Source organism: Falco cherrug, chromosome 7 (assembly GCF_023634085.1).
Source record: "Falco cherrug isolate bFalChe1 chromosome 7, bFalChe1.pri, whole genome shotgun sequence".
NCBI lineage: Eukaryota > Metazoa > Chordata > Aves > Falconiformes > Falconidae > Falco > Falco cherrug.
In genome coordinates, this window is record NC_073703.1 from 2,259,604 (window position 1) to 2,286,604 (window position 27,001).

Genomic DNA, 27,001 nt, shown 5'->3' on the forward strand with positions numbered 1-27,001 from the left:
ACTCCCCAAGGCCTGCGATGCGGCCGCAGTCAGAGGGGATGGCAGGAGTGGGGGTGGGGGTGGGATGGGAGCCGGGGGAGCCGGAGGGGCCGAGGGAATTATGCAACAGGATCGATGCTTGCTCCGTCCTTGGCCTCCAGACCGATGTGACTCGTGAGCCGAGGGTCCCAGGGCCGGCACCCAGCAGCGGGGCAGTGTCTGTGGGGACCGACCGCAGCATTAATGTTAATTAGCAGAATTAATACCACAGGGGAAGGGAGGAGGATGCTCTCGGGCACGTCAGCTTTTACACCTACGGGTGGGCTCACGTACGGTGCCCACCCAGGCTCAGGCCTGGCTTCTCCTTCTTCCACAGCCCGATGATGGGGAATGAAGTGCGAAAAGAACGTTTCGGTGGGTGGGTGCCCCGCCGAGGTGGCGGGGGGGTAAGGCTCCCGCAGCGCCCCCGCGCCATCAGCCCCCGCCGCTGCCCCGGGGACGGGCACCCGCCCCGGGGGCTCCAGTGCGGATGGCTCCCGCGGGGGGGCCGGGACCTGCCGTGCCCCCGGGGCGGGGGGCGCGGCGGGGGCGGGGCGGGGGGCGGGGCGGGGCGGGGCGGGGCGGGGCGGTGGGGAGCCGCGCGCACACCGGAGCTGTCCGTGCCCCGGTGCTGCAGCCCCGGCCGCTCCCGCCCGCGCATCCCCCCCGGGGCCGCGGGGCGGCGGGGCCCCGCTCACCGCCCAGTCCGGACACTCCCGCTCCCGCACCCCGGGAACTCGGCTCCACAGCATCCCGGATCCTCGGTATCCCGGTGCTTCGGCGTCCCGGGAACTCGGATCCACGGCATCCCGGCTGCTCGGTACCCCAGTGCTCCAGCATCCCAGGAACTCGGCTCCACAGCATCTCGGATCCTCGGTATCCCGGTGCTCCGGCGTCCCGGGAACTCGGATCCACAGCATCCCAGCTGCTCCGTAACCCGGTGCTCCGGCATCCCGGCTGCTCCGTAACCCGGTGCTCCAGCATCCCGGGAACTCCGCTCCACAGCATCCCGGCTGCTCGGTAACCTAGGACTCCGGCATCCCAGGAATTCGGCTCCGTTGCACCCGGGGATCCCAGGAATTCGGTGCTCCAGCTTCCCAGGAACTCGGTCCCGCTGACCCCGGCTCCCCGATAATCCAGTACTCCAGCTCCCTGGGCACGTGCACCCGCTGCACCCCAGCTTCCCGGTAACTCCCTACCCCTGGCACCCCCGCACCGGGCACACCCCGGCTCCCCGGGCTTCCCTGTAACTCAGCATCCCCATCTCCCCCCCACCTCGGTATCCCAGCACCCCAACTTCCCATTAACCCCAGTTCTCCTGCACCCCAGCTCCACAGCAGCTCCCCACACCGGCTCCCCAGCACCCGTGCCCCCCTGGCCCGTGGGCTCCCCAGCCCCCCGGGACCGCGACCATGGCATTCATGGTGAAGAGTATGGTGGGGGGGCAGCTGAAGAACCTGACGGGCGGCCTGGGTGGCGAGGAGAAGAGCGAGGGGGAAAAGTCTCCAGCTGAGGCGCAGGGCATGACCCGCGAGGAGTACGAGGAATATCAGCGGCAGCTGGTGGAGGAGAAGTAAGTGCAGCCGGCACCGGGTACTGGGGCAGGCTGGGCACCGGGGGGTCCCACCGGGGAAAGGGGTGCTCCCTCCGCAGCCCCCCATCCCGTGCACGGGAGGCTGGGGGGAGACAGTGCTGGGGGCTGCAGAGCCATGAGGGAGCTTAATGAACCCCCTAATCCCTTAATCCGCTTCCTCGCCCTGGAGATGGGATTGTTTTCTCCTTTCAGGCTGCGCTGGGGGGAGGAAATTGTGGGGAACCGGGACTTTGCAGAGGAGATGAGGGGTACCCGGTTTGGGGGGGGAGGGGGGAAAAGATGCTCCGAGCCGGACTCGGTGCCCTGTGTGGTAACTGCCCTGTGTGGTTCGCAGGATGGAGAGAGATGCCCAGTTTGCCCAGCGCAAGGCAGAGAGGGCCACGGTCAGGTCCCACTTCCGAGACAAGTACCGGCTCCCCAAGGTACAGCCGTGCCGGGCACGGGGGGGGCACAGGGAGGCGAGTCCCCACACAGCCCACCAGCGGATCTTGGTGGATGGGACTGGGGGGACAGACAGCACCCCTGCTCTGCAGGCTCTGCAGGGTGGGGAAGGGGCACCAGCCTCCCTTTGCTGGGTGGGCTTTGAGCCACAAAGCCTAGGTGCAAATCAGTTCCTGTGAAAAGCATCCTTCCCCCCAAATCTTGGTCCCTCACCATCACCCCTGAGCACCGCAAGCCACCAGCCCCAAACAGTGGGACCCCCAACACCCCCCCTCTGCCTTGCTCGATCCCCCTCTTCCTCTTTTTTGCCCCCTAAATCCAGCTGGAGGAGGGAAAGTCACCTTCACCCTGGACTCCCAACCCTGTAGCTGGGAGTGGAGCCGGAGTTACACCCTCCCGGCTGGATTAGCCAGCTCCTCTCCTCGGATTATTTGGCAAACATTTCCTACCTCAACTCCTATTTTGGAATTTCTGCCCAGTGAATGATTCACTGAAAACAAATTAATCAAGAGATAATTCAGCCATTCTTGGAACTGCCACAAGCTCTTCCGCCCCCAGATCCCCCCTTTATTCAGCCAGAGTCTCTCAGTGGTAAATACTCTAGATTGGAACCGGGCTAATATTAGTTGGGGAAGGTCAGCTAAGCCAAGTGATATTGTTCAGATTGTTTGGTGCTGTTCAGCCAGCCTGGATGCACACCCCACTGCTTCTCACACCCCTTTGATTGCCAGGAAATAAACAACTAGAGAATTTATTTTTCCCCTGCCAAAAGCCAGAAAAGGCAGAAAAAGAAGAGACGGGAGATTTTTTTCTCCAGGGGAAATGGGGGTTTGTTCAGATCTGGCCCCCCGCTCCTTTTGCTGCTTTCTCATGCTTGAGATGTCCCTTCTAATCTTTCAACAAGTTTCTTCTGCTCATTACTGATCCTGCTTGGCAGCCAGGCTGCCTCTTGCAAAGTCTCCCTGTGGCTCTCCCGCACAGAGCTGACCCCGATCTCCGGTGGGTGCCGCCGTTAAGCATACGTGTAGATTAATTGGGTGCCTAAACCTCCCCAGCCTCTCCAAAGCCAGCTGAAAGCCAATTTATACTGATGCTGGCACACTCGGGTTTTCATCTCACTTCTTGCTGCGTCCACTGGTGTGTGCCCTGGCTCTGTCAGCCCTGTCCCCTCCGGGTCAGCATCCTACCCACAGCACGGGCATGGCAGTGAGCCCCAGGGACCAGCCCACACAGACCTGAACATGGAAATAGCCCAAAGCCCACGCAGACACTGCCATGAACCTTGCACGTGCTTTTAGTGCCTCCAGAAGCCCACCACCACCACCTTCCCACCTGCCACATCCCCCGCCTGACTTTCTCCTGGCCCATTTCAGAATGAGACGGATGACAACCAGATTCAGCTGGTGGGAGGTGACGTGGAGCTGCCCAAAGAGCTGGCCAAGATGATTGAGCAGGACAACGAGGAGGAGGAAGAGAAGAACTCGGTGATCGGCCAGCTCAGCAACATCCAGAACCTGGACCTTGATTCCTTGAAAGACAAAGCTTCGGCCACACTAGAGGACCTGAAGCAATCGGCTGAGAAATGCACCATGATGTGAGCCGGCTGAACCCCCTGCTCCCCGTCAGCGTGATGGGGGGGGAGACGGGAGGTGATGCAGCCCAGGGTCTGGCGGTGGCTGCTGCCTGCAGCGGGGACCCCACTGATGTTGTCACCCTTGCTTTGTGTGAGTTGGGTCCTCCCTCTGAGCCATGTGAAGCCTCAAGTCCCTGACCCAGATGTCCCTGATGTGTGGTTTTTGTTTTGTTCTCCAGTCTGAGGTTAAAGCAAAGAGCCAGCATGTCCCCCCGGTGCCCCAGCGCCTCCTCCTGTGCCCATGGTAGTGGGTGTCTTCAGCAAGAGCTGGGGGGGTTGCAGGGAAGGAAAGCCCCGAGTGACCTTGGAGTGTTATTGAACCATGTCAGCATGGGAAGGCAAAGGCTTTCCAGCAGAGTGGTGGCCATACACCATGCCTCTGCCTACACATTCCAGCCAAGCCTCCTAGAAATTACAGGGAGTCTCCAATTTGCTTTGCAAGGAGGAGGCACAACCCCCCAGCCTCACATCCTATACCCATCACATAAGACATGACATCCCATCTGTGCAAGAAATGCCAACCACCTTGTCCCTGAGAGCCCCTTTCAAAGGAGTCAGCTGGGAAGGACCTGCTGTGTGATCCCATTTAGCCCAGCGGGAAGGGGGGTGCTGAGGACCAGAGGGCTGAAGCCTGAACTAGTGCTAGAGAGGAATAAACCCCTTCCCCGGTGCTCATCTGAACCCACAAAAGCCCTTCCCCAGAGCAGTGGTGGCACACCCTCCCTCTCCCAGGGTGGGATCCACTCCTGTCCTTGTTCCTTTCAGGTGAAGAACAAAGTAATAAGGGAAAAATCTCTGCCCCCCCCCCCTCCCCCTCCTCCTCCTCCTCCTCCTCCTCTGTCGTGCTGTACTTGTGCACTGTGCTCAGTTGAGTGTCTTCCACCTCCTCTCCTGTCCCCATGCCATGGTACTGTTATAACCAGTGGAATAAATACCAGGAGATGTCTATGCACTTATTTCTCTCCTCGAGCAGTACTTTCCTGCTAAAGGTCTTGGGGTGCCCCAAGGCACGAGGGGCGTAGACAGACCAAGCACATCCCCTTTACAGGGCAGGGGGGGAGCAGTGGTGGGGCTCAAGGGAGAAATCTCTTGTGGCATTATCCAGCAGAAATTATCACGCCTGATTGTGCTTGGCTGTTTTGCCATGTTTCATACCAAAGGGATGCTACGTGTGGCTCTTTGTCAGCAGCTGGGTTTAAAAGCAAACAAAAACCCCAGATTTCACAGATTTGGGGCTATTTTAGTAAAAAGCCTTCAGCTCACTCACCAGCTCCCCGCCTCAGTCTCATGGGCACTGTGGGACGTCTGCGGCACTGCTCCCAGCAAGGACACATCTCCACGGGGACAAGACCATGATAAGTACAGGTGTGACTTCAAGCCGGAGCAGCTCCAGCCTGCTGGCATCTCGGCAGGCGGTGGGCTCCTGCAGCGAGGCTTCCTGGAAAAACTTGGCACAGGCTGGGAATTTACTGTTCCAAATCCCAATGGAGTTGATTAGCTGCGATTTGTTTTCACAGGGGAGTTTGGTTATCCAGGAAAACAGAGGAGAGGGAGCTGGGAAGCTGGTGTAATCATCATTACTGTTATTATTGTTATAATAATAGCAAGGATGCAGGATTAGGCCGTGTCTGGGGCTGCTGGGCTGAGCAAAGCTCCCCGGCAGGGCCAGCAGATTGCTTTCTGCCCCCAGCCCCCTGGGAGAACCGTGTGGGGGCCTGGGAAACTCGGCGTACGCTCCGAAATCAGAGCTCGCCTCACCTCTTAGAGGAAAGCAGGCAGGGCTGTGGCTGGCAGGAGGCAGAGGGAGGCAGCTCAGGCGTGATGCTCTGCCCGTGGGGACGCACGTCGCCAACCCTCTGGCCCCAGGGACCGGCTGCTCTGCAGCCCCCCGGGGACCCGGCGGCAGCTCGGGGGTCACCGGCCCCGGGCAGAGCCTGGCCCAGCCCCGCACAGCGCTGGAGGCTGGTGGGAAGAGAGGGAAGAGTGGCAGAAGCAGCTTTAGCTCCGAAAGGAGATCATACCTGATGAGGATCAGCCCAAGCTCGTCTAATCCCTCACCAGGAAAGGGATAGCAGAGAGCAGGCACTGACCAAGCCAAGCCCTCCGGCACGGCACAGCACGGCACGGCTGTTAAATCCCAGGCTGATGGCAAGGCATGATCAATAACACATCCCGTGGGAGAGCAGGATCCCGACCGGAGCAGGGGGAGGGAGATGGGTCTGGAGGATGCAGCCCTTCGGCTCGCCCCCACCTGTAACCCGCGTAGCCCCACCAGCACACAGCCTGCACCCTCTCCCCCACCTTGTATTCTGCCCCCCTTCCCCACTCCCCCAGCCACAGACCTTCAGCTCGGCGCTCGCTCCTGGCCCACGTGCCGCCACACAAAGGCCGCGTGAAGCTCGGCGGGTTTATTTTAGGAGGCACCATGACCCCCAGGCATGTGAAAAGCAAGCAGCACATGCTCTCCCTGCTTGGCTCCGTGACGTGTTAAGCCTCAGCAAAGCATTCCCAGCAAAGCGTCATGAGCTCCAAGGATGCTGTGAGCCTGCAGCCCTGCTCTCGTGGCTGGCCCGGTGCCCGTACCGGGGAGGAGAGCTTGGGATGGGGGGAGCAGGGCCAGGCAGCCCCTCTCCTGCCTGTCCCCTGCCCATCGAGAGATGCAGCCCATTTGCCAGCATTCCCCGCTGCCACATCCCCGAGCATCCCTGCAGCCGCGCATCCCCACTGCCTGCACACCATACCACCGCTCCGGGCATCAACACGCAGGCTACAAAACTTAAAGCAAAGAATTAGTGCAGATTAAAGTAGAAAATCTAAGTTCTACGCTATAAACCTCTATACAATTCCCTCACCTGCAGGGCCAGGTTTGGGGTGGATTTGTCCAAGCAGGCCCTTGCTGGGTGCTGGGGTGTCTCTGCTGGCAGCAGTGCTTGTGAAGGAGCGTGGGTGGGCAGAGCTCCGCTCCCCCACCAGGCGTGGAGCCACCCTGCAGCCGTGTGCAGGATCGGGCCTCCCTTCTGCTGGTAAGCATGGGAGGATGCGAGTGGTTTCCCCAACGGACAAAGCATTAAATGAGCAATCGTTAAAGCACCGAAACAAATGAACCGTCACCGGAGGATGAGGGATCTCTGCTGAATGCTCCGTTTTTCTTTTTGTAGGCAATTAAACCTCCCTGTGAGCTGCTGCGGGAAGGGGTGGCCCCATCCATCCTACTGCACCATCGCTGTGCTGCTGGTCCAGATATCGGGATTAATCTGGATTAAAGAGCACGGAGGAGAACCCACAATTGGCTTCACACACTGACCCAGCTTTTCCCAACTCTTTCTTTAAAGCCCATTGAGTGTTTGAGCTCACATCACCGAGAGGCCTGTGGGCTGGTACAAGGTGGGTGACAACCCCTCTGCCTCTCTAGGTGACAACTGTGACCCCAGAGCCACCCTGTGAGTGATGCTGGGGATGCTCTGGCTCAGAAGAGCCTTTCCTTTGGGAAGGCTGGATGGTGCCAGGAGGCAGGACCGCTCTGGCACGCGTCCCCACCGGGCTTTGCCATGACACCAATGGAGAAGGTGGCCGGAGCAGCGCTTGTTGCTCCCCACCGTGGCCGAAGCCATGCCGAGTGACAAAGGCCACCGCCGCGGCCAGCCCCTGCTGCCGGCTGGGCACTGCTCACCCCGTGCCTTGTCCCCTCAGCCCGGGCAGTGACATTCAGGCAGCACCTTGCGAGCCCTGGTGCAGAAACGACTCGCATCCGTGCGACACAAAGCCGGGACACCCCCAGCTCCGTCACCCCCGGGGAAGCAGCTGGAGCCTCTCCCAGCTTCAAAAGGCTCCGGATTCGGCCGCATCTTCGGCAGAGCGTAAAGGCAGATGCGATTATCCGCGCCGGCTGCACAGCCGTTCCGCCACCCCGGCAGCTCTGTGCTAGCCACGGGCCGGGGGAGGGCAGGGGGTTTGAAAGCTCTTTAAAGCCTCAGGATATAATCTCTGCTCAGAATAATAATAACAAAGTAATAATAAAATAAATAAAAAAACCAAACAAAAATGCCTTGCCACATCTGCCTGGGAAGCTCTCCAATGGCTTGGGCATGGAGCAGCCCAGACTAAAAGCTAGGGGCTGGGGGGGGAAGAAACCACGTTATGGAGCTGCACCTGGGGTGAAGGCGGCCCTGGGAGCTTTGCTGGGTTCACAGCTCAGACCATCCCTGGGGCCCCCCCAAAATAACCCCACCATTTGCTCCAGGCCCCCTGCCTTTCCCCCACACCTCCCTGCCCAGCCCCGCCATAAAAACCTATTGGAGAAAATGTGATTTTACGTCATCTTTCATGTTGTTCTGTTTTACATGCACACAAAGAAAAAAAGATCTGAAGCAAAAACAAGGTCAAACCTTGCTTTGGCTGCCTCATGTCCCCAGGGAGCACGGGGAGGTAGGGCTCCCCACCAGCACTGCCTGGGGGAGAGAAGGGGACCCTCCGGCTCTGGTCTTGGGCAGGGGGGCAGGGAAGAGGGGTCCCCAGCCCTCCTCAATGGCTCCAGGCACCCCAGGCTGCCTCTCGCTCCTGGGCTTGGCTGGAGACCCCCCCATGGGTCTTCAAGCGCAAACTCGTGACTGGAGGAGTTGGAGAAATCAAAGCATTTATTAAAGACAATAAATTACATTCCCTTGAAATACAGTAGCTAGTGAGACAAGTCCCTTGCTTGGCAGGACAGGCGGACCTCACCACCCTGGATAAGTGACTTCGGCAGGGCTGGGGGGCTCCTGGGATTACGATTGGGATACCGGTGTGGTCAGAGCCCTGAGGAGCGGAGTGGGCAGGATGCCGAGGCTGTGCCTTTGGGGAGGTATCGCCATTTGCAGCCGTGCGACTCTTTCCCTGAAGGTGATTGATTTCTGCTCATCTGTGTTTACCATACCCGTGCAGCACGCACCGTTACCCCCTGCCGAGCACTGCCAGCACCTCGTGACACCAGTGACGAACGCAGCCAGTACCTGCCAGCCCCATGCAGGCAGGTTTAGGAAGCAAATGCCTCGACCTGACGCTCCTGCAGTGAGAGGGAGGCAGGGCCGGTGCAGCTGGGTGCTCGAGGCCAGAGGAGCGACAGCAGGCGCAGAGGTAGTTGCTGGGTGAGAAAGGCACAGCGGAGGGTGGGCACCAGGAGCATCCCCGACCCTCTGCCTGCTGCCGTCACCGACAGCCCAGAGCTCTCAGTGGGGCTCTGTGGGTCTGGGCTGCGCATACACCCACGGCTCCCCTGGAAGAATTTGGGAGGTGGAAGAAACATCCAGCTGAAGAGGCAAGAGACGTATGTGACTGGCAGGGGGGATATGCTGCCGGAGCCCGGTGCCAGGATAAAAATACCCAGCCCGTCGCAGCCGGTGGAGGGAATTAGAGTGGAATAACCCGCCCACTGTGGTCAGGGGAGGCAGACGGTCGAGGCAGGGCCAGGAGGGAACTCTGCCTGTTGGGAAATGATGCCAACGTCCAGGGAGAAGGGCAGGTGGCTCTACACACCCACCCGTGGGACCCTCCCGGGGTGGGAGCCCAAGGGTGAGCCCCTGAGGCGGTTACCCCAAAGCAGTTGGGACAAAAGGCTCATCCTTCCTCCACCCCGGCGGCACCTCTTCGCACGGCAGCGCCAGGGCGGTGAGCAGCATCCCGCCGGCTGGCTCCCGGGCATCACTGCAAGGTACAGGCTGTGCCGGGCGGCACAGAGACCGTTCACTCAGCTGCACACGCCATCGTCACCCAGCCGGGTGGGATCCCAGCCACGCACGGCCCCATGCTGGGGGGAGAGGAAGGCGTGCGGCATCGGGATTACCCATGGGCAGGAATATCCCCGTGGCTGCAGCAGCTGCCGGGATATTGCCCACCACTTCAGCGAAGCCACAAGGGGGGACACTTCCCCAGGCCCCTTTTGTCAAGTCCCCTCCCAGGGGACAAGAGGAGATGGAGACAGGGACTCACTGCTCCGGACGGGCTCCGCCAGCGCCTCCTTGCCCATGGACTGCGCCTCCCGCATCTGCCAGGGGAGAGGGGTGTTTTCCAGGCTGCAGCCCCCCCAGCGTGCTCCAGAGCCCCCCTCAAAAGCAGCCGTACCTTTATCTGATCTTTCAGGTACTCGGCTCGGGCCATCAGGGTCTGGATCTGGTGGACAGAGAGGAAAGTCCCTTCAAAGCCATGCCAACAGGGACACGCCGCAGTCCCACAGCTGGCACTCACCTCCGCGTGGAGCAGCTCCCGCCGCCTCCCTGCAGGCTCCGCTGCGGAGGGAAGAGGGATGTGCCGTCCCATCAGCCCCGCGCGCAGGATGCGTCCCTGCCCCGCAGCACCCACCGCAGCCACAACTCACCGGCCAGGAGGAGCAGCAGCTCCCCCAGGCTCTGCTGGTAGAGCTCCAGGGTGTCACGGTCATCTTTGCCTTCCTCCTCCTGCAACAGACCCCAGGGGCCGGGCTGCAGCCGGGGGGATACACCAGCTCCCCCCTGCCCGGGTTTGCTCTTTCCCCTTCCACTCGAGGGGAGACGGGACCCCCAGTGCACGACCCACCTTAGCGATGGCAGCAGAAGCCATTTCCAGCGCAGCGCAGAGCCGAGGCTTGTCCTTGGCCATCTCTGCAAGGGGATGTCGCAGTGGGAAGCACCCCGGGGAGGGGGTGACACCCTTCAGCCCAACCCCCCACCGGGTGTCCCCTTCCTGCTCTGAGGCTGGGGGTCCCCACAAAGCGCTACCTTTAAGGAGCTCTCTGGCTGGGTTTTCTTTCTGCAAGAGGCTCTTGTTGCTGGAGGTGACCAATGCCTTCAGCTCCTCTGCTCGGGAGATGTACTGCCCCACCTGCCCACAGCAGGGGGGTGAGGGGACCCCCACCACGGGGACTGGGGGGGCATCTTGCCGAGCTAAGCTGGGAGGATGCCATCCCCCACCTCCCCAGGGGTTTTTGGCTCACCTTAGCCCGGATGGCTTCTTTCCGGCGAGCATCACTTTCATCTGGAGGGAGAGCGAATGAATGCTGGGGTGGGTGGGCCGCAAACTGGCCTCTCCCAGGGTGCTGCCCACCCCCCAAAAGCAGCCAGCACTGCCCAGGACCCACACAGCCCCCGGGTGGACTCACAGTGCAGAGCCGGCACAAAATACTCCAGAGCTTTGCAGTACAGGGAGAGGGCGGTGGAGGCGTCCCCCTCCTGGTCCTTCTTCACCGCCTCCACCACCAGGTTGGTCTGGGGGAGACAAGGTGGGGGCTCAGGGCTCAGCCCCGCCATGTCCCCAGGGACCAGCTCCCCAGCACCCCGCTCACCGCCTTGCAGAGGCTCTCAGGGCCGGGGACGTGCTCCATATCCACAAAGGGGTGGGCAAAGAAGCGCTCAAAGGAGATGCGTTTCAAAGGGTCCCTCTCCAAGAGCTGTCCCAAGAGGTCCCGGCACTCCGCGGAGAGTAGGGGTCGGCTGGGCAGCTGGGGAGGGGCAGGGGCTGAGAGACCCCCGGTCCTGCCGCAGCCCCGGCATGCGGATGGACTGCAAGAATCCACCCAGCACCATCCCCTCACGCGTTACCTCAACAGCCCGGTCGCTGCGAATCTTCTCCTCCAGCTCAGCGAAGGAGCGAGAGGCAAAGGGCGGCCTCCCAAAAAGCGCTTCTGCAGGGGGCAAAAAGGGAGCGGCATGGGGAGATGGAGACGGGGAAATCGGCCCTGAGCCAACCCCTGGTGAGCACAAAAGCAAAAGCCCACCATAAAGGATGACGCCCACCGACCACAGGTCCACCCGGGCGTCATACTGCTGGCGGCACACCATCTCGGGAGCCATGTAGAGTGGGGAGCCCCGCAGAACGTGCTTCTCGTCCCACGGGGACATGTGCTGAGCAAACCCAAAATCTGTGGGGCAAAGAACGAGGAGAACTTGTGGGGAGTGGGGAGAAGGAATTACCACCCCCAGCCCCTCCCTGGGGACCTGCCCTGACCTGCCAGCTTCAGCTGGGGGTTCTCCAGGGTGCTCAGGAGGATGTTCTGTGGCTTGAGGTCCAGGTGGGAGATGTTGTGGTCGTGAAGGAACTTCAGGGCACAGGCTGGGCAGGCAGATGGGCACGTGGCAGCAGGAGAACACCTCTACAGCCCTGTCCCCCAAAATCTGCGGGCCAGAAGCCCTTACCGAGCTGCTGCAGGAAGATGCGTGCCACCTTCTCGGGGAGGATCCTGCGCATCCGGATGAAACGGGAGAGGTCTCCCCCAGCGCAGAACTCCATGATCAGATAGATGTGGTCACTGTCCCACTGGGAGGCAAGAGGACCCTGTCACGCTGCGCTGGCCGGTCCCACTGCATATCCCACCCACACAGGGTCCACCTGGACTGGTTTGCCCAGTCACAGGCACCAAGCCCCACGGACACACCCCTGGGGAGCCAGGGGGGACCCCAGGACCTGAGCTGGGCCGGTGCTGGCTCAGTGTCCCCCCTTCGCTGGGAAACACCCAGCCCCACCTGGAAGTCCTTGAGCTCCACGATGTGCGGGTGTCGGATGGTCTTCAGGATCTCGATCTCCGTCAGCAGGTTCTCCACTGACGCCCGGTTAAGGCTCCTCTTGCTCACACACTTGATGGCCACCACCTCGCGCGTGTCCCCCTGCCAAGGGGCACCAACTCTAGGGTCCACCCGTAGCTCCCCCCAAACAGCCACCCTAGGGGTCCTCCCCCAGCCTGGGAGGGGTCCCGGGGGCAAAGGAACCCCTGCCAAGGCGGGGGACAGGTCCCATATAGGGGCTACAGGGCTGGCACCCCATATAGAAGGCTGTGAAAAGGGGGAGCGCCGCACGGGGGAGGAGGCGGGGGGGGGGGGGGGGGGGGGGGGGCCAGGCCGCAGCGGGCCCGACCCTACCTTCCTGTAGGCCTTGTAGACGGTGGCGTAGGTGCCGGCACCGAGGCGCTCGGTGAGGATGAACTCATCGAGGCGCGGCGGGGCCCAGCCGGGCCCGGCCATGGCCGATCGGCCCCGGACCCGCTTCCGCCTTCCCAGCGCGCCACGGCCGCAGGCCCGCCCACTACTTAAGCCCCGCCCAATAACCGCCCACAGCCTGGCTCAGGCCCCGCCCGCCGCTCAGGGCCCCACCTACCGCCCAAGCCCCTCCCACCGCGCAATCAGCGCCCGCCGCACGGCTCAGGCCCCGCCCGTTACCCCAGCTCAGACCCCCGCCCACCGCCCGCAGGGGGATTTTATTCTGAGCACATCTAGGTTTCATTATATTAATTATTAATTTTATTTCATTTTTTTTTTACATGAAAAGATCAGACGCAGCAAAACCCACCCCAGTACCCCCGGAGGAAGGGTGTGTGAGCCCACTGGTGTGTGGCCAAGGGGGCTGGGAGGGCAGTGGGCAGCCTCCCCCCCCCCCAGCACCCACTGCCCCCGCAGGATGCGGGTACACACCGCGACCCCCGCTGCTGGGCAGGCAGAGGACAGGGGCTGCACGAGGTCAAGTCTGCAAGTAAACCCATGGATGGATGGATGGATGGAGGGAGAGCTGGGGGGCTGCAGCGCACAGCCCCCACCACACCATCAGGCCCTGCCCCACACCCCAGGGATGCTGGGCACAGCTCCCAGAGCTGCACACACACCCCAAACCTTGGGCAGAGGAGGAGAAGGAGGAAGGCAGGGAGCTGTCCCTGGAGAAAGATTCATTCATGCTCTCGCCTGGCAGGCTCTCAAGGTTAGCCGGCGAGGGACGTCGCTGGCAGAACTGGCGTCCTCGGTGCCGCTGGAGCAGCGCAGCCAGCGAGTCGGGCGATCCTTCTTCCCCCTCCCTTCCCTGGTTTAAGGCCGCGGTGAAGACTCGGCCCCCCACTGATGGCTTCTCCCCCTCTCCATGCCTTGGGCTGCTGCCCAAAGGGCACAGGAGCCCCGAGGGCCATGATCTCTGCAGGATCCTTGTGGAAGCAGAGGGGGGTATCTGCCACAGAGGGACAAGGAGAAAGGTGTTTCCTCCCTTCTCCAACCCAGCCCTGCTCCCAGGTTTTAATTCATGCCACATTACCCCAACTCTCAGGCAGCCGAGCAGTTAAGAGGTCAAAATGCAGCATTGTTTAAGTGTAATAAACCAAAAGTACAGTTTCTGCTCTTAAAATTAACAACATAAACTACATGCAAGTTACAACCACCCCCACCCCACCCTCCAAAACAGCAGATAATCAAATTCTTCATAGCAAAGGCCAATAGAAGAGAGGAAAAAAAAAATCAAAAAGCCCTTCCCCTTGCCTTCCTGCTACAGGCAGGGCAAGGAGAGGAAGAGAAACAAATGCTCCGTATGTCCTGGACAGAGAAAGGTATTTGCTTCAGAGAATGTCTCCCCTATCTCCCCACACCCTAAAACAAGACAGGGAAAACTAATAGTCATAAATGTAGGCCAGCTGAAGCTAAAAAACCAGACCTCTTCTCATCTGGAGTCGGCATCACAGAGCTAACATGGTACTCCCAAAAAGTGCATCTTCAGGGAAAAAAAAAAAAAAAAAAAAAAAGGTTGGGGTGACAATGGCAGAGGAAGCGAGGGGGTGGCAGCCCCAGGAAGGGCTAGTTTCCCCGGAAAGCACTCTGTGCAGCTGAGGAGGCCACCCCAGCAGCTGCATTCTGGAAGCCCCTGTTGGTGAGGATTCCTTGGGAAAACTCCTCCTGGGCCCTTTGGAAACTGGCTCCCGTGCGCCGATACAGGGAATGCACCTGGAAAACAGAAAGAGAGCGGAAAACAACACAAAATCAGCATGCAGTCATGAGCTCGCTGCACACACCTTGCTTGCCAGCTTGCTTTTCCTCGGCCCTATTGCTAAGCAGCTCTCTTAGCAGCTAGAGAGGATGGGCCGGAGCCACTGGCTTCCACCTCACCCAGCACGTGATGCTGTGGATTTCAGGAGACCCTCAGTTGTCATAAAACGCGGAGCTCTCAGCCAAATGGCAGGCATCAGACCAGAAACCCCGCTCTCCGCACTGTGACGGTATGGACACTTAGCCCCTGCATTTACAGATACTTGCAGAGCAGGACCTGAAGGTGCCCACAACTACAAGCATCAGGTATTTCCTTCAAGACACAATTTAGGAGAACATGAGGAGGAAGCAATGGGAACAGGACCAGTTCAGCCTGTCCTTGCCTTCCCCAAAGCTACATTTCTGCTGTTAATTGCAGAAATACAACCCTCACACAGTCGCTCAGAGGAAGGAAGGGGGGCTTGTGGCTGGGAGCCAGCAGGAAGGTGCTTGTTTCGATCCCACCAGGCTTTCAGAAGTCCCACAACACTGTGGTAGCAGTGACTGTAAGGCCCTGGAAAGCCAAACAAAGCAACGGCCACCTCTGCTCAGCCAGCTCCGGACACACTCAAGGTAAAGGGAGGTGCAAGTTTGATGTCGGTGTTCAGTAAGGTGACATTTGGGACCTCGCTGGTTGTCTTTGGATGGCAGCTGATGCAGCACACCTTGCTACACTCTCCTTTATTCTAACATGCACGGTTAATGGCATGCCTTACTGAAGCACTTGTGCATCCTCTTCCCTCCCCAAAGGCTACTTTCCCACCTGCAAGTCCCCTTAGTGTTCAAGCAATGTGGCATCAATACAGGAAGCACAAGCAAAATTACTTCCATTAAAAGCTCTTGACCTGACAGTGCCCCAATTACACCTTCAAAAGCAAGCTAATCCCCAGAGAGATGAGAGGAGGTGGCAACCTCAGGATACCCTAGGAGCAGCCTGATCTGTGGCTCTGCGATTCAGCCAAAGTCACACCTTGCCTCCGAGCCACTCACCTGCTTCAGGAGGAAGAGTGAGAGAACCGCACACAGCGTGAAGAACCCTGCCACCACCATCATTATAACCGTCACGGCCAGGTTCCCGTGCAGCTCAGACAGCGCTGCAATCCATCCACTGCGAGAGAGAGGAGAGCAGGGTGAGCATGGCAAGCATTCAGTTCACAGGATGAGAGGGAGCAGAGGGAGAAGACGCACCGACAGTTGTGTAAGAGCCTTTGGGGGAAGGCTGCAGGGAAGTGCAAAACCAGCCATAATGGCTGTGGAAACAGGGACCCAGGTGCTCATCCAGGCACTTTTTTGGGGGCCAGAGTTTCCATTCTCATTTTTACAAGCAATGTGCCTCTACACAAGAGAGCTGTGCTCACCTCACCCACCCACGTTACAGCCCTGGCCCCTAGCCCACCCCGCCTTAAGAGGCAAACCCAATACCCTTAGTGCCATCATACATCACGTCACTTCTACAAGCAGCTTCTCAAAATTCAGCCACGTAGCGCAAAGACAGGCTGACACATCTAAATTGGAAATTGGAAGAGATCAGCTGGCAGATCCGAAGCCTAGACTTACATGTCACCATGACAGCTCTGTGTGGCCAGGGATGTAAGTGTTGGATAGGGAGGAAGAGGAAGGAAGGGGTGAAGTCAGAGCTACAGAAAGGAGGAAACTGGCAGTTGTTGAAGGGAAGGGGCAGGGGGGGACGGTGGGAGTTAACAGTGCTTGGCTGTGGGTGAAAATACCAAGATGCCTCACTCAAAACACCCTCCTACGTGCTGGAGAAAGGAACCTTCCAACTGCTAAACCAAGCAAGCCGTGTGCCACCAGGAGAGAGGGAATCAAGTGAGCCAAACCATCCCATTCGATGCACTGCACAACTTCTTGCTCGTTACCAGGAAGCGGAAAGGCACACCATGCACTACAGCCAAAAATAAATGTGCTGCCTGGCTCGAGGAAACACAGCAGAAAGCTCAAAGCACGCTCTCCAAGTCAGCTTAAAAACAGAGTGCCCCCTCCCAGTCCCCCGTGACTCAGGCAGCAGCAGCTAGCAGGGGAGGGAGCACGTGGACAGCTTTGCCCATGAGCCCTTCTGCAGGCAGCGGGCAAAAATAGACAGCAGTTTCATTGTGTTCATCACCTGAAGGCTCCCCCTCAGGAGAAAACACACTAGATGTTAACCTTTTCACTGTTCACAGAAACTCTGGAATCTGACCCACAGCCAAGGCAGCAAGGCGAACAGCAAGACTGTGCCCTCACTGCAGCGAGGCACTGCTGGCAAGAGGATTGTTGGAGCCACGCCAGAAGCCCAGACTCCCCCTTCTGTACAACACCATCCAGAAAGGGTGAGGGTAAAACCCTCTCTGCTTATATTTTTGAAGCACAGCCCACCACCAACACACTTAAGAAATTCAGTAAGAGTTTGGGGACAGAATCAAGCTGCTAACAGCAGGTACCATACCCAGACTCCAGGTCAGAGAGCCCTCCCCTCCACACACTACAGCCCCTGCCAGGGAAAGCTCCATTTTAACACAAGGCAGATGCGGTCAGCAAGGTTCAGCATCAAAAGGGGTAAGTATTATATGTAATAAGTGATGTGGAAGGCAGCAGAGGAGGCATGGAAGGTTTCACATACTCCTTTCTGCACTGGCCCCAAGCAGAAAAAGTACGTGCCTTCGCTGGGGCTAGGATGGGATGAGTGGAGGAGAGAGGCAGCCCAGCTGGGACCTGCCAGACTGTGTGTCGGGCGAGGGAGGAAACCCACGGGAGAAAGAAGAGACAGCTGTCAGAAACGGACCCCAAAGCTTCTGACAGTCACAGACCTGGTGAGAAAAAGCATCCATGCAGGGCTGTGACACAGCAGCGTGTGAAACCAAGCTTACCTGTCTCCCCAGCCAGGAATGCCGACAGCCTGGATGATGTAGATTGCTATTTGGCAAAAGAAGATGAAAAAGAAGACGAAGAAGCTGAAGGAGCTGTCAGACCTGCAGGAGAGACAGCAGCAAGAGTGAAACCCAGGGACGTGATCTCTGCACAGACTCCCTTCTCTACAGGGAGGGAAACTGTTTCAGTGAACTCCCTTCTCCCGGGGAAAGCTGCTAAGGAGAAGCAATTTCAGGAGGAACTTACGCAGCAACACAACTTATGCGTCCACTTCGTATCACTAAACCAGAGCTCTGCCCAGTGCAAGATGGGCCAGAGGCAGCCAAATGCACTGTGCTCAACACACAAATGTACCAAACAGTTTCTCAGAAATTAATAATAAAGCAGGACCCTGTGATTGGCTAGGCTTAGATTTCAAGATGAAAAAGGACCACCACAATTAAGCTCCCTCAGCGACTTCTAGTATGTTTAGGAACAAGTGGCTTTGATCTATTTAATGAAGCAAAGAGCTGGAAAAGTCCTGCAGGCAATGTACGATTGGAACAGATAAAACCAAAACTCCACGCACTAGAGGACACACCCCTGTTACAGAAAAAGCTAGTACTTGCCTGAAAGCCTTGTAAATTGGTCGGTACCAGCAGAGAAAGGCACAAGGTGTGAATAAAACAAACCACAGGATCGAGAGACCAAAGTCTACTCCCCTTTCTGACTCGACTGTGAACCATGCCAGGCAAGCAAGCAGGTTTAGGAGCAGGGTAATCGAATGCACTGTGCAGGATGGGAGAGAGAAAAAAATATCAGTAAGTTCTTGGAAAACTCGGACGCATCCCTAATCTCTCGCTGAACACCTGGAGCTCCACAGAAATTAAGGAGACTTTAGGCCATCTAATTTCCTTGCCTTGCTTGAAAGGAAAACAGAGCTTAACCTAGAGAACCTCATCTGATCCTGCTGCTTACAACCAAATCTTAAATCTTTTCAGAGCACCAAAACTGCCAAATACAGTTGAGACTGTTTTTCACCCAGTCTCTGAACTGTGCTATCCACTGTTTTTCAGAGTCTCAGGAGAGTTGTTAAAGTCTCTCCATTGCGCAAAACCAAAATTCTGTCATGAACAAGCTATTCCCAAAGCATAAACTTTGAGTCCTTTACATTTGCCTTCACAAAAAAGGGAGACATTACTTTACCCTTGCAGACAACACCCACAGAATTTACTGTAGGGCAAAGCTCAGCATTTGATACAGAATCTTCTTAGGAAGAATTTTTAATTGCAGTTCAAGCCATTACTTACGCATCCACAAGTAATACAGCATCTTGCATATCCGCTGGTAGTCAGCTGGGATGTCTGCAGAAAAATCCTGATAAAAACACGGCTTGATCGGACACTTCTTGGGAAGAGGTGGCCAGTTGTTTTGCCTTGCTGTGGAAAACAGAAAGGAGCAGTTCTTCACTTGGTCTTCTCTCATTAAAAGACTAATTTGCATGCCACAATTTGCAAGTAGCCATTCATATACACTGACATTAACAGCTTGGAAGAGGCTAGGTCTTGATAAGAGCAGGTGGCACAGCAGGGATGTGTAAAAAAAATCCGTGGGAGGCAGGACTCCCCTGCAATGGCCCAAGGGCTGTCACAACCATTGCCACTTGGCACTACGAGTCCAGATCCAGCCATCTCAAACCAAGATTAGAGGGTAACACTGTTTTGCAGTGGTTAAGAGAGCCTCAACACTGGAAAAACGCTTTATTGCTCCCAGTGAAAAGCTTCAGTGTGGCAGCATCACACATCAGCTCAGGCACCGATACAAAATTGGTGTCTGAAGAACTTAATGTAGCCAAATGCAGATGCTGAGAGCACGCTCGAGGCAGAGACCCACCAGAGGTGGTCTCCAGAACCTCATCTCTGAGCTCATTTCCTATCTTGTAAGTTATGGGATGACAGGTACAGTCCCAAGAGGGTTGCCACAGCTGTGAAGGACTAGAGGAAAGACACATGGCTTCTAAAAAAGCTGCATACACTCAGACAGGCTGAGCCTTCAGCAAATCCTGACAAACCAAGCGACCCAGGCTTCCCTGGGCATCACGCTCACTGCAGGAAGCAGTACTTACGATTAATGCTGGCTGCATTACTCTGCAATTCCCTTTCCTTCTTCTCCAACTCAGCTGCCTTCCTCTCTAATTCTGCCTGCTGCTGAAGAAGCCCAGCCTGTGCTGCCGCAGCCACAGCCTAGAGCAGGGGGAGAAAAAGGTAAATCCTTCTCTCACTGAGGCACCAGCAACACCACCAGCAAACACAGCAGGTGCCAAACTGGAATGGAAGCAAAGGCAATTCAACAGCAAGGGTTAAGGACAATTTGAAAGCTGAACACCTGTGGCTGAGCTGAAATGTCTTGAGGCTTTCTGCCTTACCTGCTGGAGGATGAAATCAAGATCAATGCAGAACTCCACCCAGACATTCCTCTCTTATCCCATGGGAAGATAGGGCTGGAAGAGCCCTCAGGAGGCTATCCAGCCTGCTGCCCATCCTCTATGCCCTTTCCTTTCAGCAAAGCTATGCTTTTCTTGCAGTTTCTTCTACCTCCCAGTTCACCTCGCTCCTCTAGGCACCTCGCAACAGAGCGGTTGGCGAGACTCCTGAGCTTACCTTCCCTTCCCAGCTAGGAGAGGACGTTCAAAGGAAAGGCAAGACAGATGCCTACCACACCTCTTAAGCATCTCTTCTGCCTACTTGCTAGTCTGAGAACCGATCCTTTCTCCTAGCAGCCTTGGCTTTTCTGCTCTTTGGATGAGATGCTCCTGGCAGCCGAGTACTTGCCAGCCAGTCCAAGCAGCAGCTGCAATATATAGCTAGACTGCATTTACACTCCTGGAACAGAGCACGTCTGAGCAGTCACCAGAACTAAGCTAAAAGCATTAGCAGGATACATTTCAGTGTTTGCAGAGGGAAAGCCAGAGCAAACAGACTACAAGGCAAAGTGAGCTCCGCCACCAGGGGGACAGGGAAAAAGGCCTAAGAAGAACGTATGCATCTATGTACTCCCTATAGAGATCTGCTTCAGCAGGCAGGTACAAATCCAAGTTTAAAAGATCACCTGCAGCTTTCCACATCCAACACATCCAAGAGAATCCTGTTCCCTTCCTACTCCCACAAGCCTCCAGAGGCCACAGGAGCCCTTCACACTCTCTAGCCCAGCTCCTGGGAAGGCAGCAGTGAGGGGCTGCCATACCTGGGGAGTGGGCTCCACGGACGTCTGCAGAACAGCAGGTTGTGAGTGGCCAGAAGGCTGCACGGCTGGCGTCGTCCGTGCCGCATTTGTCTGCAAATAAATGACAAGCAACGAGGCAAAAACATTACATATCGCTTCTTTTAGCAAAGGATAGTTCAAGTTTTAGCGCTACTAAACCAGAAACCACTAGCAGGAAGCAACTCTACATTTTCACAAGTTTGTTAGCTCCTTAATGCACTGGGGGCACAGCACTTGAGGATTATGGCTGTTAGGCAAAGGAGAAACAAAAAGGGATTTCCATCAGTTGTTTAAACCACAAATATTGCTTTACCCTGGTTTCCTGTTCTCCTTTTCCCATCTCACACACGCAGCAGCCAGGAAATAAGAATGAAGTTCTTGCAGCGATCCATCAATGGTATCGCCACAGCACCTCAGCTCCCAACCCAGAGACCAAATAAATATTGATGTGTCCTGCCACAAAACATCTTCCCCTTCACACTTCATATAGCTTTACTGCGAGCCAGCAGTGAGTTTGAGAGAAGCTGTTCCACACGAGTGGAGAGCTCCAGCTGGGAGTTTATTAGTGCTTAGGCGCAGCAGCGGTGGCTCGCAGCTTGCCACACACGCAATGAGCTACACCGTCCGTGAGGAAATCGGCTGCAAAAGCCTCGCTCTTATTTTTTTCAAGCTCCTCCTACCAAGGGACCTTCTACACCACTAAAACCACCACCAAAATACCTAGTGCAAAGACACGTGGCACGTACCAGCTGGGAGTTCTCAGAAAAGGGGTTGAATTCATCCAAGCCACTTTGGCTCGTGTTTGTGAGCTGTGTCACAGAGGGATCCTGAAAGGAGACAGAGCAAAACCAAATCAGCATCGTACATGGCTCATCACGAGCTTATACATTATCTACTGCCTGCCTTCCATCCGCTCGTTAACTGGGAACCAGATGGGGTAAAACACATGCCACAGGCGTGCCCTTGGCTGACAGTGGATTTGAATAACCAAGGAGATGACTATCAGCAAGGCAAGATTTGTGGGCAGAAGTAACCTCCTGTTCAGCCAGGAGTACATCTGAAGAACCACAACACGCTCTCCACACAGGAGCCCTTTCTGCAGATTACTACTGCTTACCTACAGCAAGTTATTCCTGATTTCCAGGGACTCAAAGCAGGACATGGACTCATTCCCCACAGTCAGAATGTTGCTGGGCACCCAGGACCACCTCCCAACCCTCACATGTACCACAAAGCAAGCGAGGATCCACAAAGCATAGGAGAGCCTCACCTCACAAAATTAAATTCCTGGTACAACTGGTCCTGCTATGTCAGCTGCCACCCAGGACATCTGCACCAGCAAGCTAAAATGCCAAGGGTTGCTCTGAAAAAGTGAAACGCCCAGGAAAATTGAGCTGGGTGTGTGACACCAACTACTTCTGGAGGTTTTAATGCTGCTGCCATAACAACTGCGTTCACCTGTACTCACAGCATCTCCCAGTCACTTCCATCAAATAGTTTGATTGTTTAAAAAAGGCTCTCTGCACCTCTGCCGAGAATGCCTTTCTTCCTTCACCTGCAATGCACGAAGCTATTTTTATCTTCTTTTTTATACACACTGCCTTCCATAAAGAAATCCTTCTTTGATAGCCAGAGTTTGACCTCCGGACTGCTTCCCTCCCCAGCTACTAGAGAAACAAGGTGCTTTTTGAACTCAGAAATCCTACTACGAGAACAGCCCGGCAACCAGATAGCTAGGTGTGGGTTAAAAAAAGAATTTAAATGTGGCTTTTTCTCCCTCCCTCCCCAGCAACTCATGTCTCCAGATTGGTCATTTTAATTTTGTGGTTAATGGGGTGAGAAGCAATTGAGACTGTGACAAGGTGAGAGTTACCAACGGAGGCGTGCAGGGGCCGAGCAAGTACCTGTGCTGCAGGAAAGTCATTTGGCTGGTCTGTAACTCTGGAGCCGTTCCTGAGGCTTTAGCGCAGCCTTCTGCTGAACAAGCCTCGTACAGTACAGTTAATGAGTAACTTCACACATCTCCGCGATAGCAGGCACTCCCTACGCAACAGGTTGCACTAGTTTATGAATCACCCTGGGCTGAGGGATCTCAGACAAGTAGGTTTTAGATGCTGCTTGATGAAGTACAACTCCCCAGCCAGGCAGGGCTGTAACAAACGGGGAGCACCAGCAGAACGGCCACGCTGGAAATAAGGGCTGCAAGGACTCCAGGCACAGGTTTTATTTCACCACTTACTCCTCTGGAGGTTTCAGCTTAACCTGTTTTGCAGACGCATGGGCTGTCTACGGAAGCTTACAAGTCAATTAATGCACACTAGCACGACACCCTTTAATCCAGACCAGGCAAGGTCCCAGCCTGACTTTAGTCCAGCAGACAACGACTGCACAAGGAAGAGAAACTCCCTTAAAGGTAGGCGAAGAGGAAAGCAAAGGCTGCGTAATGACCTGAAGAGCTTGAATGGTCAGACTGGGAAGAAAAGTGCTCAGAAATAAGGAGAAACACTAGAACACTGAGGCAAAATACACATTTTTCTTCCCTTTGCTCACCTCCATTCAAAAAGATAGCTCCCAAATTAACCAGCACAGCACTGCTATAGAAAGGGCAGGCTGCCAGCGGCCTGTGCAGGGCAGGGAGAGCGGCACCACCGTTTCACGGCTTCCAGCTGCAGAACAGTTTGATTTCAAAGGGAGACGACCTCTTATCAACCTCTTATCTTACCACGTAGCTTAGAAAAACCCCCACAATAATTTAACTCGGTGGCATGGACAAGGCAAGGCAGCTCAGCTTAACTTGCTTGCTGTTGTGCAAGTCTGTGTAAAGTAGATATACGTAGAGCAAGGAATTTGCAACAAAGCTGAAGTGTGTTTGGACACGTGCCTCTGCACCCTGGCTAGGGCAGGAAGGAAAACAGCAGCTGTGAAACAGAGGGCGATACGAAGGCACCAGCTTCCGCAAGCCTGGACTACACAGTGTTAAGGATGAGTAAGCAGAAGAAATGGAGGGGAGATGAACAAGAAGTTGCCCACAAGCTTCACATTTTACAGTTACTTTCTGCAGGCTAGAAAGGAAAAGGCAGTTGACCCTCTTGCAACAAGCACAGGCTTGATCCTTAACATCATGAAACAGGGACTTAATTCATCCGCTGCACCACTTGAAGCCACGTTAACCAGCTGTTCCCCTCCAAGGAAGTAACGCTCTCCTCTGCTCTGAAGGTCCCCACGTACCTTTCCTTCCAGAGGGTTTAGGTGTTAGGACCCCCAGTTAAACTCAAGCAATTCTCCTCAACTTCTTTCCTGCTTCAGAGCTATGGAAAAGCCTGAGCACCTGAAGGCTCTCTCCAACTATTCCACTCGATTTAATAAGCCCATCCAGCCACAAGCCTCACGCTCACACATCAATTATTAGCTCAACTCAATCTCCAGAACGCCAGCAAGCAGATCCCCATTTGCTGCCCTTCCTACCATTGCTTCCTCAAGCAGCAGGGATAAAGTCATGAAAAATGACATCAAGTTCCCCAGTACAGAATAATTTTGCCTTTCGACCAAATTGCACTGACAGGAAGATTAAAACTGTTATCAAATGCAATGATTAATGCAAATATGTAGTTGCTGTCGCACTGTGACAGCTGACAGAGCTGCTAAAAGATTTTGATACAACAGGTCTATGCAAGAAATTACATTCTTCCATTTCTATCTGTTCCTCCAAGTTAAAGAAACAAAACGAGATGCCTCTCTAGATGAGATTGAGGCATGAGAACTCAATTGAGAGTCACCTGGAACTTCACACAATTGTCTAAATATCAGAGTAACTGCCCCATATATCACCAGTCCTGCAGTCAGTCACCAGCATGAGACTCCGGAGCACTGCCACAGCCTGGAAGATGAACCAAGAGAAACCTCAAGGATTTTATTATCAGTATCTCTAAAAAGGATGGCAGTTGCCAGTCCTGTCTGAAGCTTATATCAAACATCTGGAAATAGCTGCCACTTATAGCAAGTTACTGAATAAACAGAGGCATTTAATCATCTCTCCTTAACTGGTTATAATAAGCAACAGAAAGAAGAGCCACAGATCTTTTCAAGAAGACCAAAACAGCTTATTTTATACCAAGCTTATTGAAAATTGTGAACAAAGTCTCCTTAAAAGGCAAAGATCCCCAGTTAAAGCAGGATTTACAGAGTACGAAGCACTACACTGGGATCCACAGCAAGGAAAGACGACCTGGTGCTCTGCCCAAGAGATATTCATCAGCGTGACAAGGCTGCGAGGGTGAAGATGCTTCTACACTTTCAGCAAGATCTCCAGAGCGTGTGGAAGGGGATGTCAGCACCAGCTGGGTGGCCAAACAGCCTCCCCAGCCCTGCACGGCACCGAGCCAGTGCGTGGACCCAAACCCTGGCAGGGAATGGGGTCATTTCATCAGATTTACTAGAGCAGGACAGCACTGTCCTACGTCGTCAGATGCCACTTTCAAATTGGAGAGACAGGGCTTTGAGGCTCCAGGCAGCAGCAGTCAAGACATTCCTCACATCCAGCTGCTGGCAACTGGGGAGATTTTTCTTTAAAAAAAGGGACAAAGGTGAACATGAGACCTCATGCTCCTGAAAGAAGGATATAAAGGCCACAAAGACCAGCTGTAGCTGCGAAGAGCCATCAGACAATTGCAGAGGCATCCATGGCATGACATATATTTGACCTCATTAAAAAGTAAGCGTGGCATCAGAGCTACCTGCTGTAAATTGCATCCAATCTTTTTTGTTTAACAGTGAGTAAAGCACGGGCATGGCCCTGTTCCATCAGATACCGGGACAGCTTTAATATTTATTTCCTCGTTCCGAAGCGACAAATCCCTGCGTGAACAGCAGCTGTACCCATGAGCCACCCTATATTCCCCATCCCTGGAAGGGATACTATGGGCACAGTCACCCAAACCCTTCCTGAGACACACGAGAGCACATTACAGTGAACACGAGGGTAAGGAAGCATTTTTTTCCTTCTGATTTCACTTGAGATCCTCAAAACACTCAGCTCCATCGATAAACAGTTTCACTTTGGCTTGGCCATGAAATCAGAGGGGAGGACATCACCCCGTCCTGCCGCTCACGTCCCGGCCAGACGGCAAAGGCCAGGCAGTGGGTGAAAGCCAAAGCCCGGACGCTCTCACACCGGAGGGGGCCGGAGAGGCCGTTCCCGGCCAGCTCCCCGGGGCGTCGGTGACCCCCCGGTTCAGAGCGCGGAGGCTGACCCCGCAGATGAGAAACCCGCCGAAAGGAGACCAAGTCCCCCGGAACCTCGAAGGCAGCCCCAGGCCCGGGCCCCCAGAGCCGCCGCCCACGCCGCGGGGTGCCCCGCGGGCCGGTGGCAGGAGCTAGCCGTTACCGGCGGACCCCAGGCGGCAGCGCCCGCCAGGCCGCCGCGCAGCGCTCCCTAAGGGCTCGGCCCCCCGGTTACCGGCCGTGGCTTCCACACCGCCGGCACCTGCACCCAGCCGGGGGGCGCCGAGCCCCCTCCCCAGGCCCGGAGAGGCGGGGCTGGCCGCGCAGGACGGGGGTCCCCCGGGAGGGCTCACGCCGCTCCTGGGGGGTGGGGAGGGGGCGCGGGGACCCCGGGGCTGGCGGGGGGCGACAAGCGAGGCGGGGGGGGGGCGGGCCGGGCCCGCGGCCCGGCCTAGGGGGGTCCCGGCCCCAGCACGCCCCCCCTAGTCCCGCCCCCTTCTCCTGATTGGCCGCGGCGGGGAGAAGCGGCGCCGCCACTGGCTAGCACCGCGTCAGTCAGTGCCACGTCCCGCCGGCGCCGGGCGGGGGAGGGCCGGGCGGGGGGAAGGGGCCGCAGGGCCCTGCGCCCACCTGGAAGGGGTTGATGTCCACCGGGTCGGCGAACGGGTTGGTGTCGAAGCCCGACATGGGCGCGGTCCCCGCTGCTCCGCTCCGCCGCTCCCGCCGCCGCCGCGCCAGGTACTTCCGGGTCAGCCGAGGCGCCTGCGCCGCGTGACCGGCCCGGCGGCGGGGCGGGTCTGCGTGACGTCACAAGGGCGGCCACCTCCTACAGCGCGTGGCGGGGGTTAACCCTATAGGCGGGGCCGGGCTCCATAGGGGGGGGCACCTATAGCGGGATCTGGCGGGGAGGGGTGGGGGATCAGCCTCTGCACGGGGTGTCCCCGCAGGATCTACAGCACGTCCCCTATGGAATGTCCCCTATAGAAGAACGTCCACCACAGGCGAATGTCCTCCATAGAAGACTATCCCCGACAGAAGAGTATCTTTCATAGAAGAACATCCTCTATAGAATATCCCCTATAGAAGGATATCCCCTATAGCCCCCATAGGCCCTGCAGATGTTCCTGCGGGCGGGCATTGCCGGGCCCAGGAGCCTCCGGCTGGGCTCCCCTATGGCCGCTATAGGGTGCGCGGAGGGCGCTGCCCCGCCCCGCC

The 27,001-nt window shown here is 56.5% G+C and overlaps 3 protein-coding genes across 9 annotated transcripts; 1 reads left to right on the forward strand and 2 right to left on the reverse strand.

The window, feature by feature from the left end:
- The first annotated feature begins 581 nt into the window (after nucleotides 1–581).
- On the forward strand, nucleotides 582–4,141 carry CPLX3 (complexin 3). Its single transcript, XM_005437449.3, has 4 exons — nucleotides 582–1,205; nucleotides 1,348–1,591; nucleotides 1,947–2,034; nucleotides 3,427–4,141. Exons 2-4 carry the CDS (start codon nucleotides 1,431–1,433, stop codon nucleotides 3,649–3,651), a joined length of 474 nt encoding a protein of 157 aa, XP_005437506.1. The 5' UTR covers nucleotides 582–1,205; nucleotides 1,348–1,430; the 3' UTR covers nucleotides 3,652–4,141.
- Nucleotides 4,142–8,302: 4,161 nt separating this feature from the next.
- ULK3 (unc-51 like kinase 3) lies at nucleotides 8,303–12,717 on the reverse strand. 7 transcript variants are annotated; one of them, XR_008733294.1, is made up of 16 exons: nucleotides 12,548–12,714; nucleotides 12,155–12,295; nucleotides 11,828–11,948; nucleotides 11,640–11,744; nucleotides 11,410–11,553; nucleotides 11,234–11,316; nucleotides 10,978–11,133; nucleotides 10,795–10,900; nucleotides 10,630–10,670; nucleotides 10,415–10,517; nucleotides 10,233–10,297; nucleotides 10,036–10,114; nucleotides 9,906–9,946; nucleotides 9,783–9,853; nucleotides 9,651–9,705; nucleotides 8,303–9,379 (listed from the first exon to the last, which is right to left on the reverse strand). XR_008733294.1 is itself a non-coding variant. In XM_055717046.1 (15 exons), the coding sequence occupies exons 1-15, from the start codon at nucleotides 12,647–12,649 to the stop codon at nucleotides 9,363–9,365; spliced, it is 1,500 nt and encodes a 499-aa protein (XP_055573021.1). In that variant the 5' UTR covers nucleotides 12,650–12,716; the 3' UTR covers nucleotides 8,303–9,362. The 7 variants fall into 7 exon arrangements, 6 of the variants coding, with proteins under 6 accessions (XP_055573021.1, XP_055573023.1, XP_055573024.1 ...); XM_055717046.1 differs by having other exon boundaries at nucleotides 9,783–9,830; nucleotides 11,234–11,553; nucleotides 12,548–12,716; XM_055717048.1 differs by having other exon boundaries at nucleotides 8,303–9,705; nucleotides 9,783–9,830; nucleotides 12,548–12,715.
- A 1,007-nt stretch (nucleotides 12,718–13,724) lies between these two features.
- SCAMP2 (secretory carrier membrane protein 2) lies at nucleotides 13,725–26,579 on the reverse strand. Its single transcript, XM_055716319.1, has 9 exons — nucleotides 26,417–26,579; nucleotides 21,313–21,393; nucleotides 20,549–20,638; nucleotides 19,431–19,548; nucleotides 18,616–18,744; nucleotides 17,935–18,094; nucleotides 17,326–17,427; nucleotides 15,452–15,569; nucleotides 13,725–14,380 (listed from the first exon to the last, which is right to left on the reverse strand). Exons 1-9 carry the CDS (start codon nucleotides 26,471–26,473, stop codon nucleotides 14,234–14,236), a joined length of 1,002 nt encoding a protein of 333 aa, XP_055572294.1. The 5' UTR covers nucleotides 26,474–26,579; the 3' UTR covers nucleotides 13,725–14,233.
- Between the last annotated feature and the right edge of the window lie 422 nt (nucleotides 26,580–27,001).

What these genes read in the sequence shown, in the direction of transcription:
- CPLX3 (XM_005437449.3), top strand. Translation starts at nt 1,431, where the DNA reads ATGGCATTCATGGTGAAGAGTATGGTGGGGGGGCAGCTGAAGAACCTG. An exon ending in CGGCAGCTGGTGGAGGAGAA is followed by an intron (nt 1,592 to 1,946) that starts GTAAGTGCAGCC and finishes TGTGGTTCGCAG; the next exon opens with GATGGAGAGAGATGCCCAGT. An exon ending in ACAAGTACCGGCTCCCCAAG is followed by an intron (nt 2,035 to 3,426) that starts GTACAGCCGTGC and finishes GGCCCATTTCAG; the next exon opens with AATGAGACGGATGACAACCA.
- ULK3 (XM_055717044.1), bottom strand. Translation starts at nt 12,649, where the DNA reads ATGGCCGGGCCCGGCTGGGCCCCGCCGCGCCTCGATGAGTTCATCCTC. An exon ending in AAGAAGCCATCCGGGCTAAG is followed by an intron (nt 10,518 to 10,629) that starts GTGAGCCAAAAA and finishes TGCTGTGGGCAG; the next exon opens with GTGGGGCAGTACATCTCCCG. An exon ending in CTTCTGCTGCCATCGCTAAG is followed by an intron (nt 10,115 to 10,232) that starts GTGGGTCGTGCA and finishes GGTCTGTTGCAG; the next exon opens with GAGGAGGAAGGCAAAGATGA.
- SCAMP2 (XM_055716319.1), bottom strand. Translation starts at nt 26,473, where the DNA reads ATGTCGGGCTTCGACACCAACCCGTTCGCCGACCCGGTGGACATCAAC. An exon ending in TTTCTGAGAACTCCCAGCTG is followed by an intron (nt 20,639 to 21,312) that starts GTACGTGCCACG and finishes ATTTATTTGCAG; the next exon opens with ACAAATGCGGCACGGACGAC. An exon ending in GCTGTATTACTTGTGGATGC is followed by an intron (nt 18,095 to 18,615) that starts GTAAGTAATGGC and finishes CATCCTGCACAG; the next exon opens with TGCATTCGATTACCCTGCTC.